Source organism: Strix aluco, chromosome 11 (genome assembly GCF_031877795.1).
Source record: "Strix aluco isolate bStrAlu1 chromosome 11, bStrAlu1.hap1, whole genome shotgun sequence".
Lineage (NCBI taxonomy): Eukaryota > Metazoa > Chordata > Aves > Strigiformes > Strigidae > Strix > Strix aluco.
Genome location: NC_133941.1, coordinates 2206899 through 2232421, shown reverse-complemented (window position 1 = coordinate 2232421; position 25523 = coordinate 2206899). Strand labels below are relative to the sequence as shown.

The 25523-nt window shown below is 46.0% G+C and overlaps 1 protein-coding gene across 9 annotated transcripts in view; it reads left to right on the top strand.

Moving 5' to 3' along the window:
* The first annotated feature begins 8751 nt into the window (after positions 1-8751).
* Positions 8752-25523, top strand: part of SLC41A3 (solute carrier family 41 member 3) — a 39599-nt gene continuing 22827 nt past the window's right edge. For 2 of the 9 annotated variants that reach the window (XM_074835633.1, XM_074835634.1), the window contains exons 1-6: positions 8754-8835; positions 13733-13893; positions 17015-17141; positions 18047-18101; positions 21153-21469; positions 23638-23956. In XM_074835633.1, coding sequence (XP_074691734.1) covers positions 23666-23956 — 291 coding nt within the window. In that variant the 5' untranslated portion in view covers positions 8754-8835; positions 13733-13893; positions 17015-17141; ... (1 more) ...; positions 21153-21469; positions 23638-23665. Of the gene's footprint in view, positions 8836-13115; positions 13256-13732; positions 13894-17014; positions 17142-18046; positions 18102-20926; positions 21470-22111; positions 22282-23637; positions 23957-25523 lie in introns of those variants that run through there. The other 7 variants (XM_074835627.1, XM_074835624.1, XM_074835626.1 and 4 more) reach the window with 7 other exon arrangements.

The window sequence follows — 25523 nt, the reverse complement described above, 5'->3', positions numbered from 1 at the left end:
ATCAGATGTTAACAGTCTGCCCAGAAGTGTTGGGCAGCGCTTGCAAATTGTGGAGCGCAGTGTCCTCTGGATGCCAAACCCTCTGCAAGGCTCTCAGAGCTGGGCAAGTGTGGGCTGAGACACGGGGAGAGATGTTGTTCTGTGTAATCGTGAGCTTAGGGCCCAGCCTGTCAAATGTGAAGCGCTCCTGGCTCCTCAGTGCTGCCAGTGGGATTAAGGATATTCAGTCCCCGATCCACAGAGTGGCTTGGTCAGATCTGACAGGAGGTTTTTACTCCAGGCTTGGGTGATCCTACTTTAGTGTGGGAGGGGTGGCTTAAGCAGCTTCTTTTCTTTCAGCCTTTTTCCAAAAGCTCCAAGAACAATGCTACCAGCTGCATGAAATTCTCGATATTTCAGCTTTCTCCCTCTAAGGATGTTTAATGGTGGGAAAAAACCTGTCCAAACCTCAACCTGAAGCACAGTTTCAAAAAAAAAAAAAAAAAAAAGAGCAGAGCCCAAGCAAAGCTGCTGGGTGATTCGACATCTGTAATGGGTCAAAAACCAAGGCTGAGGCCAAGTTTGTAGTGGTATTTCCACTCTAGATCCAAGTTTTCTGTTGAAGTCTTGTGTTTATATAACCTGAGTACAGTGGTGGATAGATTCACACAGGCTGTGCAGCAATACGTTACTGAGTCGCTATTTTGTGTAGTTAATGCTGGTGTCAATATTAACTGGTCAGTCCTCTTAATAACATTGAACCCTCATTTTACTCTGCATAGTAATTTATTTCAGGGTCTAGGGCTCAATGAAAGAGTCAACGCATCTTTGGGCTTATTTTCTACAGGATGGTGCTGTGTCAGTAGAGATCCCAGGGAAACAATGGCACTTGTGGGAAGGGTGATTTCATCCTGGGGATTGTTTGAATCTCACTCACTCAGGTAGGAAGAACAGCAAAAGTTTTGGTGGCTTCCTGCTTTGGAAAAGGAGGGGAGCTCACTGCAGAGACTATTTTCTGAGCACTGGGGCCAAATTTGTTCTGTTAGTGAACCTGCTCTCATAACACATGACACCTAGCTATGCAAAGGGGGCAAGATGAGCCATTAGCTCTTGTGACAGTTCCAAAAAAAAAAAAAGTGAAAGTCCTGTGCTGACTGTTCACTGCCCTTCTGGTGTTTGCACAGGGGAAGTCTAGTGCCGTTCCCCTGCCATATTGTTTCCCATGAGTATCTGCCAAAGAATGCCTGATGCAAAAAATAAACCGTGGCAAATGCCATCTGTTTCCATTACTGTATGGGGAATGACTGGCTTATGTAATGTGCAGCGTGAAACCACTGCAGAGATCAAATATAAATATTGCTCTATTGTGGAGTGTACTGGGAGCATAGTTGACATTTTTGTGGCTGATGAAAAATCAAAGCTCATTATCACTCCTGAGGTTTACCCTCTCTGTGCGTGTTTGTGTGTGGGTCTGTCTGTTTCTGTATATTAAAGGCTCTGGGTCGAATCCTGATATTCTGAGTCTATTTTTACTTGGTTGCTACTCAGGCAAAACTTTCATTGACACTAATTGGAAAGCTGCCTAAGTAAAGGGCGCTGAGGGAATTGAGAAGCTGGCTGTAACTCAGCTTGATTTTTATTTCTAAAATTTTCTTTCTTGAGATTTTTCTTTATATTATATATACTTACTAATGCAGTTTAATAGCTGGTGCAAGTTTACACTGTACTACTGGAGCTGAACATTGATTTTATGCAGCTGGGATCTTTTTTGCTCTGCATCTGGGATAGGTGTCCTGTGGCTCTGTAGGATTTTCCCCGTGGAAGGGGAGTGGGTCTGTGGGTGAAGCTGGCCAGATGGCAGCAGAGCTGTGCTGACTTGCACTGGCTGTAGGTCTGGCATGCAGAATATTTATCTTTTTTCTTCGTTTTTTTTTTTTTAATTTTTCCACCTCATCACTGGAAGCATTTGGAGTTTGATGGCAGGGATTCAAATGAGTCCCCTCCAATCTCGAAGCTCTCCCTGCTTTTTTTCTTCTAACCTGCTGCTTCCAAGCTTGTTCTCTCTGAACTGCTGCCACTATCTTGCACAAAGGCGGCAGGTTGTCATTTGGCATGGAAGACCCCACGTGAAAGACACCTGGGGAAGAACTGGCTTGTGGAGTGAAATGCATATCCAGCAGATGAAACAATCCTCTGGCAGTGCATTGAAAACGTCTGCCAGGTAGGAGCTCTGAACTGGGGACAGTCAGGAAGGAAGATATATTTCCTTTTATCATTAGCTTGGTTTTGGATTTTAGCCTCACTAAAATCATGCACTTGCTTCTCGGGAAGAATTTGGTCTGAAGAAAAACAGACAAGTCCATCCTGGACAGATGGTGCTGCAAAAAAAGGGTGGCAGAGAGGTGTCGTGAAAGGAAATGGAGGAGTGGGTGTGAAACGAGGATGGAGAGAGGGAGTGTGTCTGATACAGGCTCAAGCAAGTCTGGGAGGAATGACGTAAACCATCCCCTGAAGTGAGCAGGGGAGCTTGTGGTATGTGAAAATCATGTCAACAAGAAGAAACTTGTGTGAGTGCACAGGGGCTTTCTGTTTCCTTCAGTGGCACTAGTGAGAGTTGTCAAGTTGCACCTACTTACTGGACACAGTCAAAGGCTTTTTTTCTTGTCTTTCCAGATCCTGAGCTCCACTTTCCTGGTGCTACCACTCAAACTAGTTTGGAGTTTGGGAACTTTGGACCAACCCACCCAGTTCCTTTCTTGTCACTTATGATCCAGCCTGTGTTTTAACTAATTGGGTTATTTTTTGTACCTATTCCTGGAGAGTGTGGGTGAGATCATGCTTTGGGCCACAATGCTGGTCATGGAAAATAAGCTATATTCTGATTAATGCTGTTTTGCTATCAGGAAAGCAATGGTGGGAGAGTTGCCAAGGGCTTATTGCTGTCTCTGCAGAGAAGAGATTCCTGAATTGCACTGTGACACTTAGTGGAACCCACAGTCCCATTTGCTGGTGTCAGACCTCTGAATCTCTCTATAAAAGGGGTATATCCACATTATGCTCCCACACCCATTAATCACGGGTACAGAGAGGTGACATCCTGCCAGTACAACCTTTGAGAGGAGGTGGTGAATAGGTGAGGAAGTAAACAGGTTGGTTGTTCATAGTAGTACATGAAGCTCTCTGGGGATAGCAGAAGGACCACTGTGCCGAGGGATGCTCCTGATAAACATGAGTCTAGCTTAATGTTCTGCAAACTTAATACACTTTCAATGAGTTGTATATAGTGCTCATTAGCTGGCCAGATAGTTTACCCCAAGAAATATGTTGGGTTGACTGCTGTTCATTTCAGTGCTAATCAAGTTTAATATAAGCTTAAAATGCAAACCCTGTTTAAACCTCAGCTTACATCGATGATGTGAGTAGAACAAGAAATTTCTTTTTTGTCAGCTTTAAGGTCAGACTTCAGGTTTCTTACCCTCTGATATGACAGGTTATCCCAACTAGTGGCCCAGACAGCTGATTCAGCTGCAAAAAGAAAAATTGGACTTCAGATGCACCCCTGAGCTTCTGGGGAAAGCATGCTGCCTTTCTTGGGATATCTGTAGAAGCAGTAAAATGCATAAATCCCTTGTAATACAAGCCTTTTTTAGGAGGTTGCTGATTGACTATTTAGGAAACCAAAAGGACTGAGTAATTTGGATAATTTTGCATAAGAAGCCTCTCATGTTTCTCAACTTCGTTTGTTGCTATACTTAATATGTAATCACAGTTAGGTAAAATACCATTAGCCATTATTTCGCTGTTACTGATGAAGATGGAATTGAGTTACCACTTCTAAGTGTCTTATTTCATGCTTCTTAGTGCCTGAGCCTCCAGAGGAGCATCTCTGAAATATCTCTGTAGAGCAGGCAAAGCGTGGCTTTCCTAGAGCTGAGCTGGAGTTGTGATGCAACCTTGAACAGTCAGTGTTTAGGATTTTGGTTCAGTTTCTCATGTTTTGCAACATTTGAAAATGTCTGAGACCTCCAGAAGGCTCCCAGGATTTAATGAGCTCCCCAGCCAGGTGGTTCTCCTGGTGTGGGACTGGTCAGCATGATTTTATATGTAGCTGAGAAGCTCTAAGGGCTTTCACTGGTGCACGTTTCTGCTCCCTAGGTCAGGGAGGGAAGGATGGGCACTCCACTGAAGTGTTTCGCAGGGGATGATGTGCACATCACAAGGTCTCTGTTGTAATCCTTGGCCTCCTCCCTTATCTTTCCAGGGCATATCTGTGCAGATGCGAACAGACAGAGCTAAGCTCTGCTTCCCCATCTCCAGGCTGGTCAGACACAAACTGGTCCTGGTCCAGGTGCTGTGTAGGTGCATTAGCTGAGTGCAGTGGCAGAACTAATACTCCCTGCCCTGTGGCACAAGGATGGGGCAAAGAGAGAGTGCCCTTATCTCTGTCCATAGACTCTGGCACACCTAACGCCTTTACAAGGCACTGGAGGAGAAGGGATGTGTGGGCAGCCCAGGAACATGCGCAGAACTACCTCTGCTCTGTGTTTGTACTGCAGGGTTCTGAATCATTTGGTGTGTGAAACCACCAGCAAATAAGAAGGTGTCCAAAGTGAGTTTCTTTGCTTCCCTTTAAGTTCTGGATCATGACTTACCTTACAGTAGTATTGTGAAGCTTTGTTTCTTAATATTTTCTGGTTGGGACAAGATCCCAAAAGGAGGGTGTTAGACAGGAACACCTGTGTGTGTCTCCAGCTTCAAATCCAAATTTTCATGTCCCTGAGGAAATGCAAGGGAACACCTGCTTTGCATTGTGAAGGAATGATGCGATTAATCACCTGCAAGGAATGACTTTGCCTTCTTAAATTACCCTGTTAAAAGGGGTTCCTGATAGAATGTCAGGGAGAATCTTACTGACTGGTGCTAGAGTAAGAGACTCAATATATATGCATACATCCATGATACACTGTACATGTTCAGGTGTAAGGAGCCTCATAGAGCTTCAGTATCCAGCAAGTCTGAGTGCCTGTGAGCTCCTGTTCCTTGTGATTTGTCAACAGAACTCATGACTGTCCACAGAGAGTTAATTATGATATCTTTGATGTGTCGTATTATAAACCACAGCTGCAGGCCTCAATGTATACAGCAGGCTTCCTCCAAGTCCATCATACAAACTGACACTTGAGCTGAATAAATTCACTTCATCCAGTACTGGGAAAAAAATCACCAGTTGTCTGTGGATAACGAGGTGTACTTGGTAACAGGCTTGTGACTGCCTCTCCACTATTTCATGGTCATCTTTCCTTGATTCTCTGTTCCTTCTGTTCTGCAAGAGAAGATGGGTCCCATGCTTTGTTTTGAAAAGAGCTAGTGACATAAAGGAGACGAGATCACAGGACTAGTTGAAAAGATTCATAGATTATTAGATGTTCAGGCCAGAAGGGACCATTATGACCAAATCCTCTGACCTGCATAACATAAGCCAGAGAATCACATACAAAAATTCCTGGAGCAAGTCCTCTATTTGTATGGGACCTATGAGAGTATCTTTTAGAAGAAGGGTCTTAATTTAAATCACCACAAGTGATGGGAAGTCTGTCTGATTTTAGTAACTGCCATGAAGCTATGCTATCCCTCTGCCCCCAGCCAAAGTGCTCAGGGCTCAACTACAACATGATTGTTTTGCACTGCACACCCTTTTGGGAGGAGAAGTTCAAAGCAGAAAACAACAGCAGAGTTTGAGAGGAGGTGGCTATGAATTGACTACAGCTCAAGAAATCAATGCAAACTGCCTGTTGAAAGGAAAGAAAGGTGATGGATTAAGCTAGGTTTTACTGAGATTCAGGAGGCTCTTTCAAGTCATCTAAACTAGGCTCTGATATAAGTAGAATAGCCTCCTGTCGGTCTTGAGCTGCAGACAGCGCAAGGGATAGCCCACAGTCTAGTAGGTGATCCACAGGGGTGCACTGAAGGGTAAATGCAAAGCACAGCTCTCTGCACTGAGCAGAAAAAGGCCTGAGGGTGTTATGCCCTGGAGGGGGTTTGATCCTTTTTCAAACAGATGTGTGACATGTTTAAAAGCGAAGGGAGGACTGAGCATCAAATGCTTCAGAGCCTGACCCTGCATGGGGATCTGTTCCTGCAAAATACTGGAGCACCTCCCCTGTGAGGACAGGCTGAGAGACTCGGGGGTGTTCAGCTGGAGAAGAGAAGGCTCCGGGGAGACCTTAGAGTGGCCTCCCAGGACTTAAAGGGGTTACAGGAAAGGGGGGAGGGACTTTTTACAAGAGCATGTAGCGATAGGACAAGGGGTTATGGCTTTCAACTGACAGAGGGGAGATTTAAATTAGATGTAAGGAAGAAATTCCTTACTGTGAGGGTGGTGAGGCCCTGGCACAGGTTGCCCAGAGAAACTGTGGCTGCTCCCTCCCTGGAAGGGTTCAAGGCCAGGTTGGACGGGGCTTTGGGCAACCTGGGCTAGTGGAAGGTGTCCCTGCCCGTGGCAGGGGGGTTGGGACTAGATGATCTTTAAGGTCCTTTCCAAACCAAACTATTCTATGATTCTTTAGGAATATCCATTCATATCTCCCCTCCAACTTGCCTCTTGGTCATAACACCACCCCTTTTTAAAAAGTTTTTATTATCACTACTATTGTGGTTTGGGGATCTAGCAATAATGGAGTCTTTAGGGCAAAATAAATATAAATATATCTATCAACCCCATGGACTGTCTTCACATGTAGCTTGCAAAGATATTGCATGAATAATTTGTGACATATTGTCATATTGTGCCATTGATTAGCTAGCTGCTGACTGAACCATCCACCCAACCCTTTGAAGATGAAGTGCTGAATATTTGTTGTCATCATCATAATTCTGGCTTTCAGTTCCATGGAGAAGGGCCAGCACTGAAACTCCAGCTCCAGCCACCCCAAACATGGGTGGTGTTTGGAAGCTGATCCATGATTGGGTTCCAAGTTTAGTGAATCTTTATCATGGAATGAATAAAACCCCAGGTGTGACCATCTTGGGGCCAATCTCTGGCCTCACTGGAATCAGTGGGACTTTTGCCAGTGGCTAGAGTTGGAGCCAGGAGTGCAGGCTTGTGAGGTTCAAGACAGGGTTGTATTTACAACTTGATCTTACCTCCTTACTTAAGCTTGGGCAGGAGGAGTAAGTGTTCCTCAGATTGCACCCTTTCCTAAGGAGCTAAGCAGAAGCAGATAATTAAAAAGTGTTGTCTTCAGTGTCTTGTTTCCAGGCAATGGGGAAAACTTTCTGATCTCTTGTCCTATCTACTACCCCTGTGGTGTACACATCCCCTTTATTGGATGTTCCCACTGCAAGCAGTTTAGCATGTTAGCCCATCATTTCTGGCATTTTAACAATGAATTTTATTCTCTGAAGGACACTTATCCCTGTAGCCAGAAATGTCCCTCAGCAGACTTTCATTCTTTTGGGAAATGCATGAGATTAGAGGAGGGTAGGAGTCCTTTTTGGGGCTGTGTTACTTTGAGGACCTCAGCCAGAACCAGTCTCTTCTCTTGCTGGCTGTAGTCAGCCTTATCTGACAGGATTGTCCTGTCTAGGGACAAGTCATGTTTCTCTGTCAGAAGAAGAGTCTTGTATTAAGGTGATGCTTTTCTTCTTCGTGTCGATACACAGAGGTTGGAGGTTGCTTCTTGCAATCACCCCTGTTCCTTTTGCACCTGCACTGCGGCCAAAATTTATGTGTCTGTCAGCCACACACACTGCCAAAACACACTTGGAGCGGCTGCGTGCTTGGGAACATGGGGAGCTGGGAGCTCACCCTCCCGGCTGCCCAGAGACACGCTGCTGAGGACCAACCCCATCCCACTGCGCTGGAGCCGTGCTTGCTGCAACCGCAGCTCTGGCTTCTGACATCCAGCTTGCTCTCTGAAGCACTGAACGACATTAATCCACCCCTTTCCAACTTGGTATGCTATTTCCAATATTTTTCACTTCTGAAAGAAAGAAATTCACTCAACAGTCAGAATCCAATAGAACTGTTAAACAGGTATTCTTTATTATTCTGCAGCACTGGGGTCGCCCTGGGGATTCTCCACCATAAGGGCTCCCAAGAACTAGCAAGGGACATCAGTTTACATGCACACAAATCATACATATTCATTAGATTTCCTGGAAAGGGGTGTCTTATGAGTTCCTGGAATTCATTTACATAGTCCGAGTATGCATAGTAAAAATAGTGAGGGTCTTCGGTGGTCGAGGGAAGAAGTAAGCAGTCTTCTTCACGGTGTTCCCTAGTTGACCCTCTTTCCAGAGCATGTGCTGTGAAGTAAAGTCCAGGTGCCTTCTTCCTAAATTAGCAAAATCATCTTCCCTAGATAGGATCTTTGTGTCCTTTTGTTCGAGTCCCCCTTCTCTTAGTTTGCCCATTCTAGGAGTTGCCCAAGTGTCCATTGAAGTCTGCTACCAGTGATTTACATAGGGAGATCTAAACAAAGAGTTCTAGGGAAACAGTTAAGGAGTCCTTGGGAAACAAAAAAAACCACAAGCAAAGCTTTGAAACAAATGAGGTAAAACACAAGCAAAGCTTTCGTGTATCACAGTTTAGTCTTAATCAATGATTGTCAGAAATTAATTTGTTTGAGCCTTTTCATTTCTGATCAGTTTTGAGCTTGAGAATTAGTTTGTGTGGGCATAGGTAAAGGAGAAGTAATACACTGAAAAATGTGTGTGTTAAGAAAGCGTCTGTACTACTTCTGGAAAGGATGGACTGCCAGTAGGCAGAGGCAGACAAATAACTCTCTCCTGCCTGGGACAGGGCAGGATGTTGGGCAGATACCGGCAAGCAGAACAGCTCGGGGACAAGGAAGAGTAAGTGATCTATATTTTACTCTGGCAAATTATACCAAGCTGTATCAGTATATCTCCTTGTGTGCTTTACTCATTCCTTGCTTTAAAAGGATTTTTGGATTTAACATTGTGCATGTGGGGAAATGAATGCTTAACACTCAGATTTCAGTGTCTCCTTGCACAGAATCCATTGTCATGTGGGATAGACACAGCGAGCCGAGGCACTTACCGCGCGAACTTTCAGGATTAAGGTTTTAACGTGGGCAAATGCTGGGCAGATCTCCCTTAAGCAGCAATCCCAGTGTTCTGTGAAATGCAAACCTCCCTGCATAGCGGCGGTACTGAGATAAGTAGTTATGCCAAAATAGTTGTTAACCAGATGAAAAGAAACGCAGCTCTGTGCACAGGCACGAGCTCTGCTGAACCCAGAAGCTACTTGGCTGTCGTGGTCACTGTAGTCTGTGGTAAATCCTTCTTCGGGTACAAGCAGAGAGGTGGGCAGTGATGCTGGGCTTTGTTTCGTGCTGAAGATTTTTCTGAGATTCCTATTGTCTGATTACTGCCCTTTAAAATTCAGTGTTTAAGGCAGATTCCTTCTGTAGTCAGCAGAGAAAGATAAGCACTTATACTGAGTCCCAGCTGAAGAGAAGTGTTTAAGAGGGATTGGATGAATTGCCCCCTGACTCTCTTACCTTCCTGATGTTTAATGGGTTTGATCCAGCCTGTTTCAATTTTGACATATGCAGTCAGGGGCTTTAGACATTAGTCAAGTTACGCTGGGTTAACAGTGCTCACAGCTCGCATTTTCCCCTCTTATCTGTGAGAGGCAAAGATTTATGTAGCTCAGCTGATGTGCAGTAGCTCAGTAAACCAGAGCAACGCAACTGAGTGTCTGAGGATGAGAAATGCAGTTAACTGCAATTTATAAAATACCCAAGGATGTATCGCCAAGTGTTGATAGTTTGTTACTTTCAGGAAGAAGCTGGTGGATATTTATCACAGCTAGTTAGCAAACTGTGGAGTAGGAAGGGAACTCTGAAAACCATCTCATCCATCCTCGGCTGTAGCTACCTGTGTGTAGGTGTTTACACCTGTAAAGATCTTGATTATTGGAGGCATGCTGGCCTAATGCTTCATTATCTCTGTTGGAAAGATCTTCCTAAACTGAAGGGCAATTTCCTGTGTCTTTCTGGACGCTTGCTAGCACATCAACATAGATAATTAAACTAACATATTAATGGACAACAAAATAAACCAAAAATTCCCAAAGGATGTTTCAATGGGCAAGAAAGGAGAAGGGAGGCTTACAGTTCATCTGCAGACATAACTAGATTATGGCAGTGACAAGATAGTGACTGTCTGCAGTATTAGAGATGTTTTAGGAGGTGCTCTGTTTGTGGAAGTAAGTTGAAACATTTGGGGTTTTTTAAAGTTAAATGTAGTTCACTCCAAAAACTTGCAAAGGGCTTTTGAAGAGCTCTCCCAGCTCAAGTTAATGAAATATATTTGATTATATAGTGATTTGAAAAGTAAGGAGAACTTCAGCAAGATCTCTTTTGCACCTGTACAAAACTCTGTGGTGCTTTTTTTTAGCCTTGTGACCTGGTATTTGTTCAGTTAGAGTGATAGTCCCCTGGTGTTACAGATGGGAAGGAAGTTGTTTTAATGCTCATTCACAGCCAGAGTTTTCTGGGAGGGTGCAAATACTTCAAAAGCTCATTAAATTATTACCTTCATCCCAGACTGCACACTGCAAAACATTTGCCCCAGTCTTAATGTCACCATCCGTTCAGGCTTATTAGTACAGACCAGATCACAAGGTGTAATGTACTACTAAGATTGCTGCCACAGGCTCCAAACAGACCGTCACAAATATGGAAAGCTCAAGGCCCACATACCTATTATGGTTCTCATTACTCCGAACCACTTTGCTGCCAGCTCTGTTTCCAGGCAGCGCGGGGCAGGCTCCATTCACCAGTGTCTCTCTCTTGTGGCACAGGGCAGTATTAAACACACCGTGCTCAGCAATTGCTTCTTGTTCTTAGCCAGGATCTCCAAACAGAGAAATCTGCTTGTCCGTCATTTCAAGGACTCTGGTTTTTTGCTTAGCACACGGATACATAAATAGATCTTGCCTTAAGATATCAAAGCTGGTTTGGGTCCTATCTGTGGCAGACGCTAGCGACTAATGGAATAAAAATCCATAAATGCGATCTCTCATGTGTCTGCAGCTTTTTTCACCCAAGTGTTCAAGAAAGCTTTACCACTGACCACGCTCAGTTGTTAACTGTAATTATCCTGGTAGCATAAAAGAGGACTGAGACACAGGAGACTAAAATGCTGCTTGCACTAGCAGCACATGTAAGTGTAAGCTTTGCTTTGCCGCCTCCAAGCTTTCTTTTTCAACAACTGGACCATGCTGCCTCTGAAGTGTGCAGCAGTGCCAGTATCCTTCAGAGTCATATCAAAACTTTTGGTAATCAGTTTAAATAGCTATTTAGCATATATCACGTGCTATGATTTTTCATTGTTTCTGAATCGGAAGGACTTTGAATCTAATATAAACTACTCACTGCTGCTAGAGGGAAGCGATAGCTCTGCTTACAGCCAGAGGCACAGAGAGGTTTGGGTAATATTGAAGGTACAAATTCCTGAAAAGCCGAGGCATGTGATGGCTACTCTCAACATGTTGGTATGAGACTTAGAGGCTGTATACCCGCAGGCAGGCTCTTGACTCACACTTGCAAAACTGATGTGAACTTCTTGCGTTCAGGAACCGAGCGTTTCCATGCACAAAACGAGTGGTGGCATGCAAGCAAGAAAATACTGTCTTTTTCCCTTGTTTGGGCTGCAAATAAAAAAAAAAAAATCCTAGAATGATACTTTTCCCTGGTGTTGTAATGTTACATATATATACTTGCATGTAATCAGATTTCTAAGCTGGTTTGATGGAGTATCTGGGCTTGCCATGTAAGGATGAGATCTCCTTGCATGGTGGTGTATGTGAACACTCCAAGTTAGAGTCTGAGCCTGGACAGATGTTCCTCATTATTAGGGAGAAGGGACTGGACAAGAAGGTGATACAGTCTAGGGGTTACAGAATTTAAACAAGGAAACTTTTTTTTTCTGCTTGGAGCCTGTAGCTTTGCATAAGTTAGAGCTCATTGTGTTTCCTTAAAGGTACCACAAGGGGAGTGTAGCCCAAGTTGTAAAGGGAGATGTGTGTATATTTTTTTAGCCAAATATCCCCAAAGTCTTTTACAAATAGAAAGTCAGGTTCAAAACAAGCTCAGCTGGTCTGGGTAGAAGGAAATGCACAGCAATAGCGTCCCCTGCTCCTGGAATGTACCCGTGTCTGGGACTGAATGTTATGACAGCATTTTTTCACAGCCTGGCACAGTAGTTCTCAACAGGGTAGAGAGATCAGGCACTGCATACCTTTGAAGAAGCAATGGAAGTGCAAATTTAAAGAATATAATTTACTCAGGCTGGAGCTGGGACATCATCTGTGTAATGAGCTTTCTTCCTTCCATCTGCACCCATGTTTGACAGCCCTCCTCCCTTTGTGCAGCGCTGGCAGAAGACTGATTCCAGAGATGCTGCATTGCGCTGGCAGGGCCCTTCCAGAAGCAGCTGTGAGCAAAGTGTCTGTCTGCATCCGGCTGTTGTCCGGGCATGGGCACTGCAGCTGCTGCATCTCCTGGCTGGATGCATCAGTGACTTTCCAGCCGTTGGAAATACTTAGACAAACCTACCTTGAAGTGTGCATCCCCCCAAAGATCTGATGCAATGTTTCTAACCTGGCTGTTTAGATGGTAACACACCTTTGAATTTGGCCTCAAAAGGCAGAAATGGTCTTGCTATGGTATCATAGGACAGGGATCATGTGGTACCTGTGGCTGTCGCACACAGCATCAAGAGTGTATTCAAACACTAATTTTCTTTTTCAAAATTAAAGTAAGACTCAGCAAAACCTTGGATGTTTCTGTCTGTCTTTCCTCCAGACTGTACAGTTCTAGGTCTGGATCTTCTGAGGGGTTGAGAATAAATTAATCCCTCTAAACATTAAATAATTGTGTTATCAGACCCTAGATCTGTGGAGGATTAGACCTAGAAACGTGGTAAGTGTAGTAGCTCATACTCAAAAAAGAACCCAACAAGTCCCCAGGCCCAATACTGCCAGGGTTACTCTGCTGGGAGCACTTTCTATTAAATATAGAAACCAGTTTTCCATCTCACAAGCCAGTTATAAATAAATACCTTTCTCTTTTTTTTTTTTTCAGGAGAGCCTGGCATGGTCCCAAATGAACCTGATCAGCCTCTGTTGGAGAGCTGTAACAGGCAGCTGCAAACCTACTTAACACAGGAAAAGGCTGACAGGCTGCAGCTCAGCTGCAGAGCAGGGACGCAAGTTTTTCCCCACATTTCTCTCTTCCTGTAGGTGAGATGCTCTTGAGCAGGGCTGCAGAGGCTGAGGATGTGCTCTGCCCAGGTCTTCTGTGTTTGTCCCCTTCTGCCTGTGGAGGAAGATACACTGGTGGGGCAAAGAAACTAGAGGGAACTTGGTGCTTTGCTCACTCTGTGGGGGGAAAAAGGAGAAAAGTCATGACTGAAATAGAACTGAAAGTGCTGAAAAAGTTGTCGCTGGTAGTTTTCAATGAGGAGAGTTTGTCAGATTTGGGCTTGAACAAAGAAATGATATGATGAGCAAGAATTTGCAGGTGTGCGGGCCTACAGCCGGCTGCGCAAGCCGGGGAAGGAGCATGTGGGTACCTGGTGATTGATGGGGAGAAATAAAAACTCGGTGTTTGCACCGTCCTGCAGTTTGAAGGAGACTGAGTCTGGATCTATAACCTATGTTTTTGGGCCTAATAACAGCAGAATCAGGACACTTATGTAACATTTATCTTCTTTTCAGAATGCTACTTAATACATAATCTGCTTGAGGAAGCCCATAAATTGCTTGAGGATCCTTGGATAGAAGGTATTACCGAGGGAGAAAATATGTCTCTATTATTCTGATGCTACTAATACATCTTTCCTGCTACACAACCCCCAAACGGATTCTGCTCTTAAAAGGTAACCCGTAACAATTCTGCGTGTCTCTTCTACAGCAGTGGTAATATGTTGCTCTCCCAGGTGACCAAGGGTTGGCTGAGTAAAGAGCATAATACTTGAGGGTGTTGTTGGAGGTGTACTGCTGTGTGCTCCAGTCTTGCTCAGACATGGAGTGAGAGGAGGAAGGCCACATGCATAAGGGTGAAAACTAGGCAGTGGTTTGTGACACCAGTAATACAGGCATTGGCAAATGACAAAATCTTCCTCTTCTCCATTTCCCTCTTTGCGAAGGATGATAGCAAGGAGACCATGCCTCCTAGCACAGGGGTGTACTGGGGACAAGTGACCCTCACACTAGCCACAGCAGGACACCTCCTCTGGTTCGGGAGCCTATGACCACATTCCTCTCCAGGAAGGCTTCTGCTTGAGTTTTTTTTTCTGATCATCTCTATCTCAGAAGTACAAAGCATGCTATTAAGTCAATCTCAAAATCTGTGGAGTTGGGTTGAGCTTGGTGCCTCACGTGGTTTCCAAAAGGTCTAAATGCTGTTTTATGGAAGTTTTGTGTTGGGATGTTTGGGGATTAAAATGCATTTGTGTAATAACTATTTGCAGTTTACATACACATTTGGCAAGTCTTGAACAGGGTACACAAACTGCGCCTGCCTTGTTAGACAATGACTTTGAAAAGGTGCCTCTGAAAGTCTGTGGCTATAATTATCCTTTCTAAAAGTCTCTTTTTGGTATTGAGTCTGTGCTCAATCTTCATAGTCCTCTTTAAGCCCTGTGTCTTCTGCTAAGACTTGCAGGCTTTGGCCAAGCTTGAGGCCATTTCTCACGGTGATCCCTGGGACACCTGTCAAGCAGGAGCTGAACAGAGACCAACAACTCCTTCCAGATGCCACCAGGCAATGCTTAGCTTCTCATCACTCCTAGCCAGTACTGCTCTGGGTGCAACTGTAATTGGTAGCTTGGGAGTGGAGGGGCTGCTTTGTCCCTTGACTAATTTCCTCTGCTGTTTAGACCTGCCTGAAACGCTTTGACTGCATACCCTGTTTTGCTAAACAATATTGCTTGAACTTCCCAGATCCTTTCTCCAGAAAGATTCAGCTTTTCTGGAAAGAGTTCAGACAGGAACATTTGCTGTTATTTGCAGCAGCAAACAGCTAAGAAATCAAATGCAAAGATTCATAATACAGATCAGCAAAAGGCAGGAATTAAACAGTTGCCCGAGGAAATATCCCAACAAACCAGAAAGACATTTCAAAATGATCATTTGTAAGTCATTTAATAAAATCACTTTAGCACAGCTGTGCCCTAAGGAATAACTATCTAGATTTAATTCCTCTTAAGAGGCATTTATCTGTGGGGGAAAGGATACTGGATGAGAGCTTTATTCCTCTTCCTTGGGGGCAACGATGTGGCTCCAGATATATTCAATGGTGCCCCACATTCTGCAAAACTGAGTGGTTTTGAAAGATGGTTTATTTTAACAGCTACAAAAAAACATGCAGTAAAAGAATCGCTGCCTTACTTGAAGATACCGTTCCCTGGCAGAACTGAATCACAGATACGATGCTCTAGTTACCTACTTTTGGAGCTTCTCTGTCCCAGCAGAAAGATTTCCTACTGCAATCTCCAGCATACTCAAAGCACCTAAAAAAACCAGAGATGGGAGTTACCAGCCATAAGGCTGTGTCCTATATCAAGGCACTTCAGGTGTACCGTATTCTTGAATGGTTCTGCAAGTTACCTTGAAGTGGTCACTACAAACTGGGAAGCAGAGAAGGACTAAGCACTGCCAGCTTTTACCTTGTGTTCTGATATGCGTTACAGGGAGCTAATTTCAGTGCTTAGCATAAATGCAGCCATCTTTTTTTTTAGCAAAGGTGCAGTGATGCTAAATTAAGCATGCTGAGATGACTAAGAATAATCATTCATCATGCTCTTATTGAATTTTTGGGGGTCAGGAAGATGACTCCCTCTTTAATATTAAAAAATTACATTAGCTGAACAGAACATATTTGGTGTTGCATTAATAAATCTGGGAGATGAAGCAGACCGAGTAGCTCAGTCTTGGTAGCTAGGAAAACTTTTTTTCTTTCCTTTCTCTTGCTCAGTAGCCTTAGCTGTCGGTGATCGTGAGAAACAGACCCTGCAGGGCAGCAGAGAACAGGGATGTTCCAGGAGAGTGGGAAAAAGGCTTGTGCTGTGTGTCACTGTTTGAGAGAGCTGAGAGTGTTATTAGTCAAAATAATGGAAGAGCTTAGAGGTGACTCATGAATGAAAGTAAGTGGGTAATTAGCAGCATTGAACATTTATTTAAGAAAAACAGGTCCCTTCAAATTAACCTAGTATGCAGTTGGGTTGACAGGTTACAGGCAGTAATCTATTGTTTGGCTGACAGTGACACTGTAACACACTGATGGTCTCCTGTTGTACATGCAACTACCCAGAGTTTTCGTTACGAAAACCCTCAGGCCAGTGTCCCAGTCACTAGAGGTCTAGAAGGGCTAAAATGATCCCTGGATTGACAAAGTCTTCTGCTGGTGTAGATGGGTTTGGTTCTCCCTGGATTCAGTAGTACTGCCCAGTATTGGGGCCCATTCCGTAGCACACGATTTGGAAAGATGTTAGTTAATCGGGGTGAGTTTTGAGGAGAGCCACGTGAGTGAGTGGAAGCTGATCTGCTTGACCTAAAGTTGAGGGGCTCGAGGAGAACCACAAGAAGGGAAAGGGTAGTTTGGAAACGAGCTTATGTAGTCATAAAGAAGTACATGCATGCAGGGGCTGGAAGCTGAAACTGGTCAAATTCAGCCCCATAAAGAAGTGCATACTCGTTGAGTTCTTAACCCTTGTGGTTGATTCTCCTCGATCACTGGCTGTTTTTTTTGTAGGTCAGGTACTTTTCTAACGGAAATGCTGCAGTTCAACAATCTAAAGACATGCTAGGTCCTCTGAGTCACACAGGACAGTGGTCCTTTGTGACCTTGTAAGGTATCAACCACAGAGGGGCTGAAACCACAGGGTTCCAGTCTGGGATCTGAGCCTCGTACTCTGGCTGGTGAAATTTGGGGTTTGGGTTGAATATAATACAAAATTAATGCATTATAATGTGCTTGCTCCTCTCATTTTGCCCCAGGACATTAACTGTGGGAAAAGAGCAAAATGTTTGGCTTCTTCCCGGAGTTCAGGCAGTAGCTCACGTCTCAGATGAGATGGCACACAAAACATTTCCTGTTTTCAAGCATTCTCTGTTGGGGTACCAGGTACAGCTTTCCTACAGTCCTGTAGAGCTACGCCACTAATTCAGCATGGGTAGGAGTCTAGCAGCACAGGGCCTGGTGAGGAAGGACAGATTCTGTAATGCATGTCTGTATTTCCCTTACTGTATTGCTCATGATACCTGAGAAAGGCCAGCAATGTAAACACGCCCAGAGGTGGAAAACATGCCCTTGGTCTCATTTGCCATCCTGCTCTGGGAGTGTTGTGAAGTGTTCCCCTTCTGTGTTCCCAGTTTCTGTGGGAAGGGGGCTGTTTGTGAGAATAATAACCACGTGTGCAGAGGGCCTGGGTGCTCGTCCTTGGAATGAGGCAGCTGGATCCCATCCCGGGCTCACACTGGCATTTTCTGTTGTGTAGAGGCATTGGCACCATGAAATGTCAGGTCTCAAAATGGAAATGGCCCAGCATTGTTTAGGCCTGATTCCAGGAAATGCCTCTTGGATAGAAGCACACTCTCTTGCTGCCCCTTCTCCGTGACCGAGTGAGGAGAAGGATCTAAAATAGGTCATTGTTATGCACGGAGAGAACCCTGTTCCCTAAGCTCCCTTGGTTTCCAAGTAAACGAGCTTTGGAGGTAAGTTAGCAAAAGAGGCTGATTCATTAGCAACAAGGGAAATCTGTGTGTTGGAGGGGTGCCCGGCTGCCCAAAGGGATTTACGTAGTGACATGCTCCTCAAATCTTAATGGAACAAGCTGAGTGATACACACGCAGGCTTGAACTATATCACAATCACATGCTTGCTAGGCTCGTTTCTTATCTCACAGGTTTCTCTGGAGAGTATCAGTTGCTCCAGTCCCTCATAACCTTTTAAATTTGTAAGGGAAGGAGTCGCAGTGAGGTATCTTCTAATGTGAGAAAATTCTGTATCTGTTTTCTTTTCCAAATTAGGTCACCTTGTAAGGCAGTTCTGGATGGAGTTTGTCCCTGCAGTTATGGAGAGGCTGTAAATAACATAGGTGTTACAACATGTTTGACGGGATTTCGTTGCGCCATCACTAGTCTATCTGAATATCATATCCCAAATTAATAACAAATTAATTTTATCTGCTGAAAGACCCCAACTGTCACCCTCCTGTCCGGAATGAGATCATTTTGGGCAGTTATTCGCTTACATGAGGAACGGGGCCAACACATTCTTCTGGCTTCATTACCGAGGACAGGATTGTGCACAGAGATGAGTGGTCCCCTTTGTCGAATCATCTGGAGCGCAGGGAAAATTCAGTCTTTTTGGAGCATCTTCCGGCTCTTTGTTAGTGTGTAGAGCGGGAGTGCCAATTAGTGCCAGTGATGAGATGGGCACTTGTCCACAAGATCAGAAACAGAAACCCGCAAACTGCTCTTGCACAGGACGCTGAGCAGCTGTCGGATTATAAAGATCTCTGGCCCCTCCTGACGTGGGCCAGATTTGAACCATTGACCTAGAAGTGAAAAGCTTGAAATCCCTGCACAAGCCACGGGATAAATAGGACTTGCAGAGCTGCGTGCCCTTATTCTGCATTCAGTTGCTGCCATCTAATGGCAGATGGGGAGTGGAGAGGCCTCATGCAATATAAATATCTTATCTTTGGGAGTCTAGTAGGTGGGAGAACCTGTGCAGAGAGTTTTCATCAGCCCCTAAGAGTGCTGGGGGGGAAACATGGTGATTTAAGCTGGCTTTATTCCTCTATAGAGTAGTTTCACAAAGGCCTGTTGTGCTGCAAATCAAGTAAGAGTTGTCCCCCTACAAAAACCAGATCTTCGTGCTGCTTTTGCTCTCCTATGCTGTGCTATTCCATACATGAACCCTGAGTGAAAGTCTGTGATTGTAACCTGGCTTAACAACTGTCCCAAGGGCAACAGTAACTGAGTGGTGTGGGTCCCTGTGGCAAGGGGAGGTGATGAGAAAAAGTAGGTAGGAGATGGACCTTTGGGTACCACTGGTGCACACAAAACATCTGCACTTTCAAGAATTTTGTTACAGAAAGAGGAGGGGGTGGAGGCTAGAACAAAATTAACTCAGCTATCTGGAAATTATTTGGTCCAAAGTTTAACAGACAGTAAAAATCACTTTCCTTCAAATAATATATAAAGGAAAAAGCAAAGGAGGAGAGATGTCTCCTTTTCCCCCTTACTCAACTCCAGCAAGTTTCTGCTGTGTTTTTTGTCTCTAAAACCCCAGATTTATAAGGCAGTAAGTATACATCATATATCAGTTTTGCACTGCCTGTTTCTGTCTACACACAAATCGCCAAATAATTCTTTTAAGCCGTGCTAGCTAACACTGTCTCATGGAGGAGAAAGGTTAGACATGCATATTTCTTTATGCCCCCCTGCATGGCAGCCGTTGGGTGTCCAGAGGCATGTCCCATGATGGGACTGCAGCCCAACGAGCCATGGAATGGTCCCCAGCAGCCTTAATACAGCCCCAGTGGTGACATGGGAGCTTGCATGGTCCAGCAGTCAAACTAAGTCTGTCACCAGGGCTAACTGAAGTCATAAATCAAGCTTTATATTTGAGAAATATCTTCAGTAGTCCCTAGTCACTGAAGAAATGCCATTTTATAACAGGAAACTGGGAAGAGAAAAAAAGTCATATCTCTGGATGGAATACTGGAAAAAGCTGTAAAATTCCCCTCCACTTGGCTGAAGGGAATCGTTGTTGGAAAGAAAGTCCAGGAGTGAAGCAACATGGAGGAGAGGAAGGGAATACCAAACTTACTCTTATTTTCCTACTGGAGGAAAGAGTCTTTAAAAGCACTGTGGAGAGAAACAGAAACGAGTGCTGCAAGTCCTCAAATGTGCTTGTAACTGCTGGCACTACCTGCACATCTATGAGAGAGCAGAGAAAAGCAGTACACATGAATTCTAGCTCAGTGTGGAGATCAAACATTTTAACGTGAAGTTGCTCAGTTTCGTGCCAACAAGCACTTCACAGACTGCAGCGAGCAGCTGAGCTGGGCTATCTAGAGAGTCACAGGAGCTCTGTTTGCAATCAAGGTCCAGCCACCATTCCCTTACGTCAAAGCCAGGATCTATCTAAACACTGCTGCTGCACTTCGGAGAAAGTGCAGCCTTGTGCCACTGCTGAAAGGCAGCCTTCTCAAATACATACCCACTGGTACACCAGGGATTTCAGACTGGTACATGAGGTCATGGTGCATGAGCCAAACACTTGTGTCATCTGCACGCAGAGTGAGGTGTGGCAAGGGTGCTGGGAGCTCTTGTAGCTGCTGGGTACACCCAGGTGGGAGATCCCCTGGAGAACAGTGACATTTCTGAGCTGGAACCGTTACCAAAATGCCCTTATCAGTCAAGTTGCCCTGTACTCAGCACTGGTGAGGCCGCCCCTCGATGACTGGGTTCAGTTTTGGGCCCCTCACACCAAAAAGGCCATTGAATGACTTGAGCATGTCCAGAGAAGGACAACGGAGCTGGTGCAGGGTCTGGAGCACAGGACTGATGGGGAGCGGCTGAGGGAACTGGGGGGGTTTAGTCTGGAGAAGAGGAGGCTGAGGGGAGACCTCATGGCCCTCTACAACTCCCTGAAAGGAGGGTGCAGAGAGGGGGGATGAGTCTCTTGAGCCAAGGAACCAGCGCCAGGCCAAGAGGGAATGGCCTCAAGCTGTGCCAGGGCAGGGTCAGACTGGCTCTTAGGAAGGATTTCTTTGCAGAAGGGGTTGTTGGGCGTTGGAATGGGCTGCCCAGGGCAGGGGGGGAGTCCCCATCCCTGGAGGGGTTGAAGAGTCGGGTTGACCCAGCACTGAGGGATCTGGTGGAGTTGGGAACGGTCAGTGTGAGGTTAATGCTTGGACTAGGTTATCTTCAAGATCTTTTCCAACTGAGATGACTCTGTGATTCTGTGAAGTTCTGGAGGCTTTCCGCTTGCTCTGTAGATATTTTTCTTTGAAGCGCAGTGGTAAAGTGATAGCAGAATACATGTAACAGGTCTAAAACTGTCTTGGCAAGGTGGCTGATTTTTTTTAATTCGTGTCCTTTCCCCTCTTTCTTCTCCCAGGAAACCACCCATCTTCTGACCACTCTCAGGGAAGCATCAGTTGCAAAGTGAAGGCATAAAATGACACCACGTGAGCTGAAATTTAAGCCTCACCGTTACAGCAGTGACGTTCAACGGCTAACGCGCACCCTCGACACGCAGCAGCAGCTGCAGGGTTTCATTACTGTCACTTCCAAAAACCTTCAACTCCCTTTGGTGTGCCCTGCTTTGAGCCAGAGCTCGCAGGCCCAGAGACACCATTTTATCAGTAAGAGCCCTTTAGTGTAGCATGACCTCTGAGAGACTTCAGCAGGATGTAAGATTGCTCTGGTACTGAGGTATGATTTAATATCCTCAATTGTTCTGGAAATTTGAGCTGCATGATTCAGGAGACTTGCATGAGTACGGTTACTTCAGTGCTGAATGAGATTTATGTGCTTAAATGTGATGGATGCTGTAATCACATTTCTAACATGCTGATTCAGTATGGGAGGCGGGGGGAGCAAATCAACAGCGGTTTTGCTGTGATTGTGGTGGAGGCAGGCTTTTGCACAGGAAGCTTGCAACAAGAGCAAATGCCAAAATAAGAAAAAAAAAAAAAAAAAAAACAAACAAAAAATAGAGGAAATGTCTTTCCTCCTGTTCGCTGCCTGTTGTCACCCTTTCCGGTAACACGAGCTGTCGGGGTGGCAGGAGGCCCGGAGACTTGGGCACAGCCCAGTGGGGCACCCCGGGTACCCCGAGAGCTTCCTTCCAGGGGGGCCGTTACCTCCAGCCCTCCACGCAAGCCCTACCCCCCCCCCAGCTGACCCCTCTGGCAGTTGGGGCTGCAGAAGGGCTACAACACTAATGACAGCGGAGCGGGGCTGGCGGCCGCTGCCGGCCTGCGGAGAGCGGCCCGGGCTGCTCCCCGGGTGCCTTCCCGGCGCCGGGGCCGGCCCGGCGGCTGCCACTCACGGCAGCGCACCGCCTCCGCGGCGGGGGCCGGCCTCGAACCCGCGGCCGCCGCGCAGGACGGGCTCCGCCGAGCCGCGCCGCCGCGCCCCAGATGTGGCGGGTGCCTCCCGCCTTTGCATCGTCCCGCCTGAGCCCGCGGCCCTGCGAGCACAGCCCCCGCGCAGGGCAGAGCCACGGGCAGGGCAAGGAGCCGGTAAGCGCCGGGGGGGACGGAACGGGGACATGGGGGCTGGGTCTCCTCCTCTCGCAGAGGGGGATTTTGTTTTGTCCATACACCCCCCCCCAAGCCGGGACTGGGGCCTCCTAGCAGTTTCCTCTGCTCCCCAGATGTTGGGCAAGAAGAGGATTGCTCGCACCTGGGATATTATAGTGCAGGGGTTTAGGGGCCCATCCTGAAAATGAGAGCATCAGAGAATATCTGCTGGCCGCTAACCCTGAAAGGAGGGTGCAGAGAGGGGGGATGAATCTGTTTAATGAAGTAACAAGCACCAGGCCAAGAGGGAATGGCCTCAAGCTGCGCCAGGGCAGGGTCAGACTGGCTCTTAGGAAGGATTTCTTTGCAGAAGGGGTTGTTGGGCATTGGAATGGGCTGCCCAGGGCAGGGGGGGAGTCCCCATCCCTGGAGGGGTTGAAGAGTCGGGTTGACCCAGCGCTGAGGGATCTGGTGGAGTTGAGAACGGTCAGTGTGAGGTTCATGGTTGGACTGGAGGATCTTCAGGGGCTTTTTCAACTGAGATGATTCTGTGAGGAGATGATGGGGAAAGATTTGGGGCATTGCCTGGGCCAGCAGCGGGGCAGGCAGGATGAATGAATGACAGTTATATCAAGGAATAAGATGTGATGGCAAGAAAAGGGTGACTGGTAACAGTTTTGCATGTCTTTTTCTTTTTCTTTTTTTCTTATAAGATGCTGTGGGGTCATGGCAGCTTCTCTGGAGATAGATGAGTCACATAGTGCATGCGTGTCAGCTAAGGCACAAAAGGAAGTATCCAGATTAGAAAGAAAGTCAAAGAATTATCTTGTTATTGAGGGGTGGCGGACAGCTAGCTGTAGTATGCTAGGTACTAGGCGTAGTACATACCTGTACTGTGCTGGGTGTGCTAATCCATTGCTGGACTGCGGGATGGTAGGATGTGAACTGCCCCCATTTCGTGGCTAGGGGTCAGACTCTAGAAAGAGTTGGATTCTGCTGGGCTGCTCAGTTCTCATGACTCCCAGCGTGGGTCCAGAATTCAGGCTGTGTGCAGCACCTTCTGCATCCTTCTGGGCCTTCTCAGGGTGAGAGCCAGGAGGCACAGCAAGCACTCCAGTGTGAACACAGGCCTAGGAAGAGATGCAGTTATGGAAAGGGAGATTGATTTGACGCTATACAAAGTTGAAGGTAAATTAAGTACTAGTATTTGGGTCAGCAGAGCATCCAGGGCTTTGGGAGTAAGCAGTAGTTTGCTTTCAGGTTAGTGGAGTGGACAAAATACCAAAGGGTTTCATATGTCTGACCCATCTGATGCCCCTTTTTTGTTATCTCGTTGTTTCTGACTTTGTTTTTCAGAAAAGCTCTGTGATTCAAGAAAGCCACCATGAAAGGTGAGGAAGTTCGGCAGAGGAGAAAAGAGGGCAGGACTAGGAATGGAGAGCGATCCAGGCACAAAGCAAAGAGCAAGGGTAAACACAGAGAGAGCCGACTTGGCAGCCAGGAGGCAGAGGATGTCTCTCTGCATGCGCAGCAGAAGCTGTTGGCTGAGGAGAAGGCAGCCATGGCAAAGTCGCGGGAAGAGTCAGCCGTTGCGATTTGCCTGCAAGTGCTCCTGCCATACCTCCTGGCTGGGCTTGGCATGGTCTTGGCAGGCATGGTTTTGGATTATGTTCAGGTAAGGGAAAGAAACAGATCTGATGTACCTGGCAATGGGATAGGTGGGGGACTTTCCTTCAGAGGCAGAGGATTTGCTCTGGGGATGGCAAAGTAAAGGAAGATTTGCAGCAGTTTCACATGCCAGCATCCTTCAGAGTCAACTATTACATGCTTCTGTGCAGCTCTCAGGAGACAACGCGTGGTGGTTTTCTGGCCCTTTTCCTCTGCTGGAGATAAAAGACAATATGGTACCAAAGAGCGTGTGAAGGATCTGAGGCATCTATGTAGGAAGGTGTAGTCCTATGCAAAGATCTCACCTTGGTCTTGGGAAGAGGGTGGCTGAGCTCCAGCCCCAAGGGCCGTGGTGGCACAACGCTTTCCTGCAGTAGATACAGCTGCATCACTCCTGGATGTAGCTCTGGAGAGTCCTGCTTCATTGTGCAAGGAGCCAGCCAGTCCAGCACTATTAATGCTTCATACAACCAGCCCAGCCTGTGCACCACATCCTTTTTTAAATCCTTGTAGCAGATGGCTCAAATCCTTGAGTCTTCTCCCAGTTGAACTTCTGATTCTGTGACAGTCAGGACCAGGCCTTCCCTCCTGCGGTGCAACAATACAGAGCTTTAAGGTAGTGGTGAGCACCTAACTTTGGACAGTTTGAAGCTGCAGTTAATTTCCAGATTATAAATTGCTCTGTCTTTGCACTCTAGGTGATTCTCACTACTGTGTGCCTTTTTGTTAACCCTTGTTATTTGACTAGCTAGCTCTTGGGTCAGTCTGCCCTGACCTATCTGATACAGTGACATGGAAACTACTATGCTTGTGTTGACAACTTCCACAAATCTGGAGCTGTGTTCTTTTGTGATTAGCCCTGGGCTGATCTCCCTAAGCTAGAAGAGCTATAAAGGCTTAAGAGTGACACGGTATCCTTAACTGACCTTAGCATGGACTCAATACCCAGCAGAATGTCTAGTCAGATCAGAAAACACTAAGGCAAATCAGAACCCAGTGGCAAACTACTTTTTGTCTCCTTAGACGTCATTCTGAGAATCCTGAGCCTGGAGCAACCACTTTCATTTTTATTTTTCAGATTGTTCAGACCTGCCCATTCCTATGGATCTCTGACATTAAATGCGTGTTACCTCCTATTGTGAGATACTAAAGTGTGAAATAAGTTGCAGATGGGTTTATGATGTTGGAGGAGTGCTTTTCTTTCAGTGTTCTTCCCTTAGAGTATTTTTTTTTTTTCTCTGGGAAGGTTTGGGCCACTAATATAAACAGAATGTGAAGCAAACCTCATACTCCTCTGAAACCACAAAACTCTGGTTTCTGTGTTATGCAAATAAAGAGCTCACAAAGAGCTTTCATGTTAGTGCTTAGAACCTGGGAAATCAACCCATCCAGCATCTCATAGGAAAAGCAGGCCTTTGGCAATCAGCACAGTGACTTTTCGTGCATGATCATGGACTACTTGAGCGCGTCTCGTTGTGGACTCACTGCTGCTAGGAGCTGTTCTTATTTTCTAAGCCAATCCCTGCTGCTGCTGTTCCTGTGGGGCAACAGGAGGTGCTGCGAGGCTTTGGGCC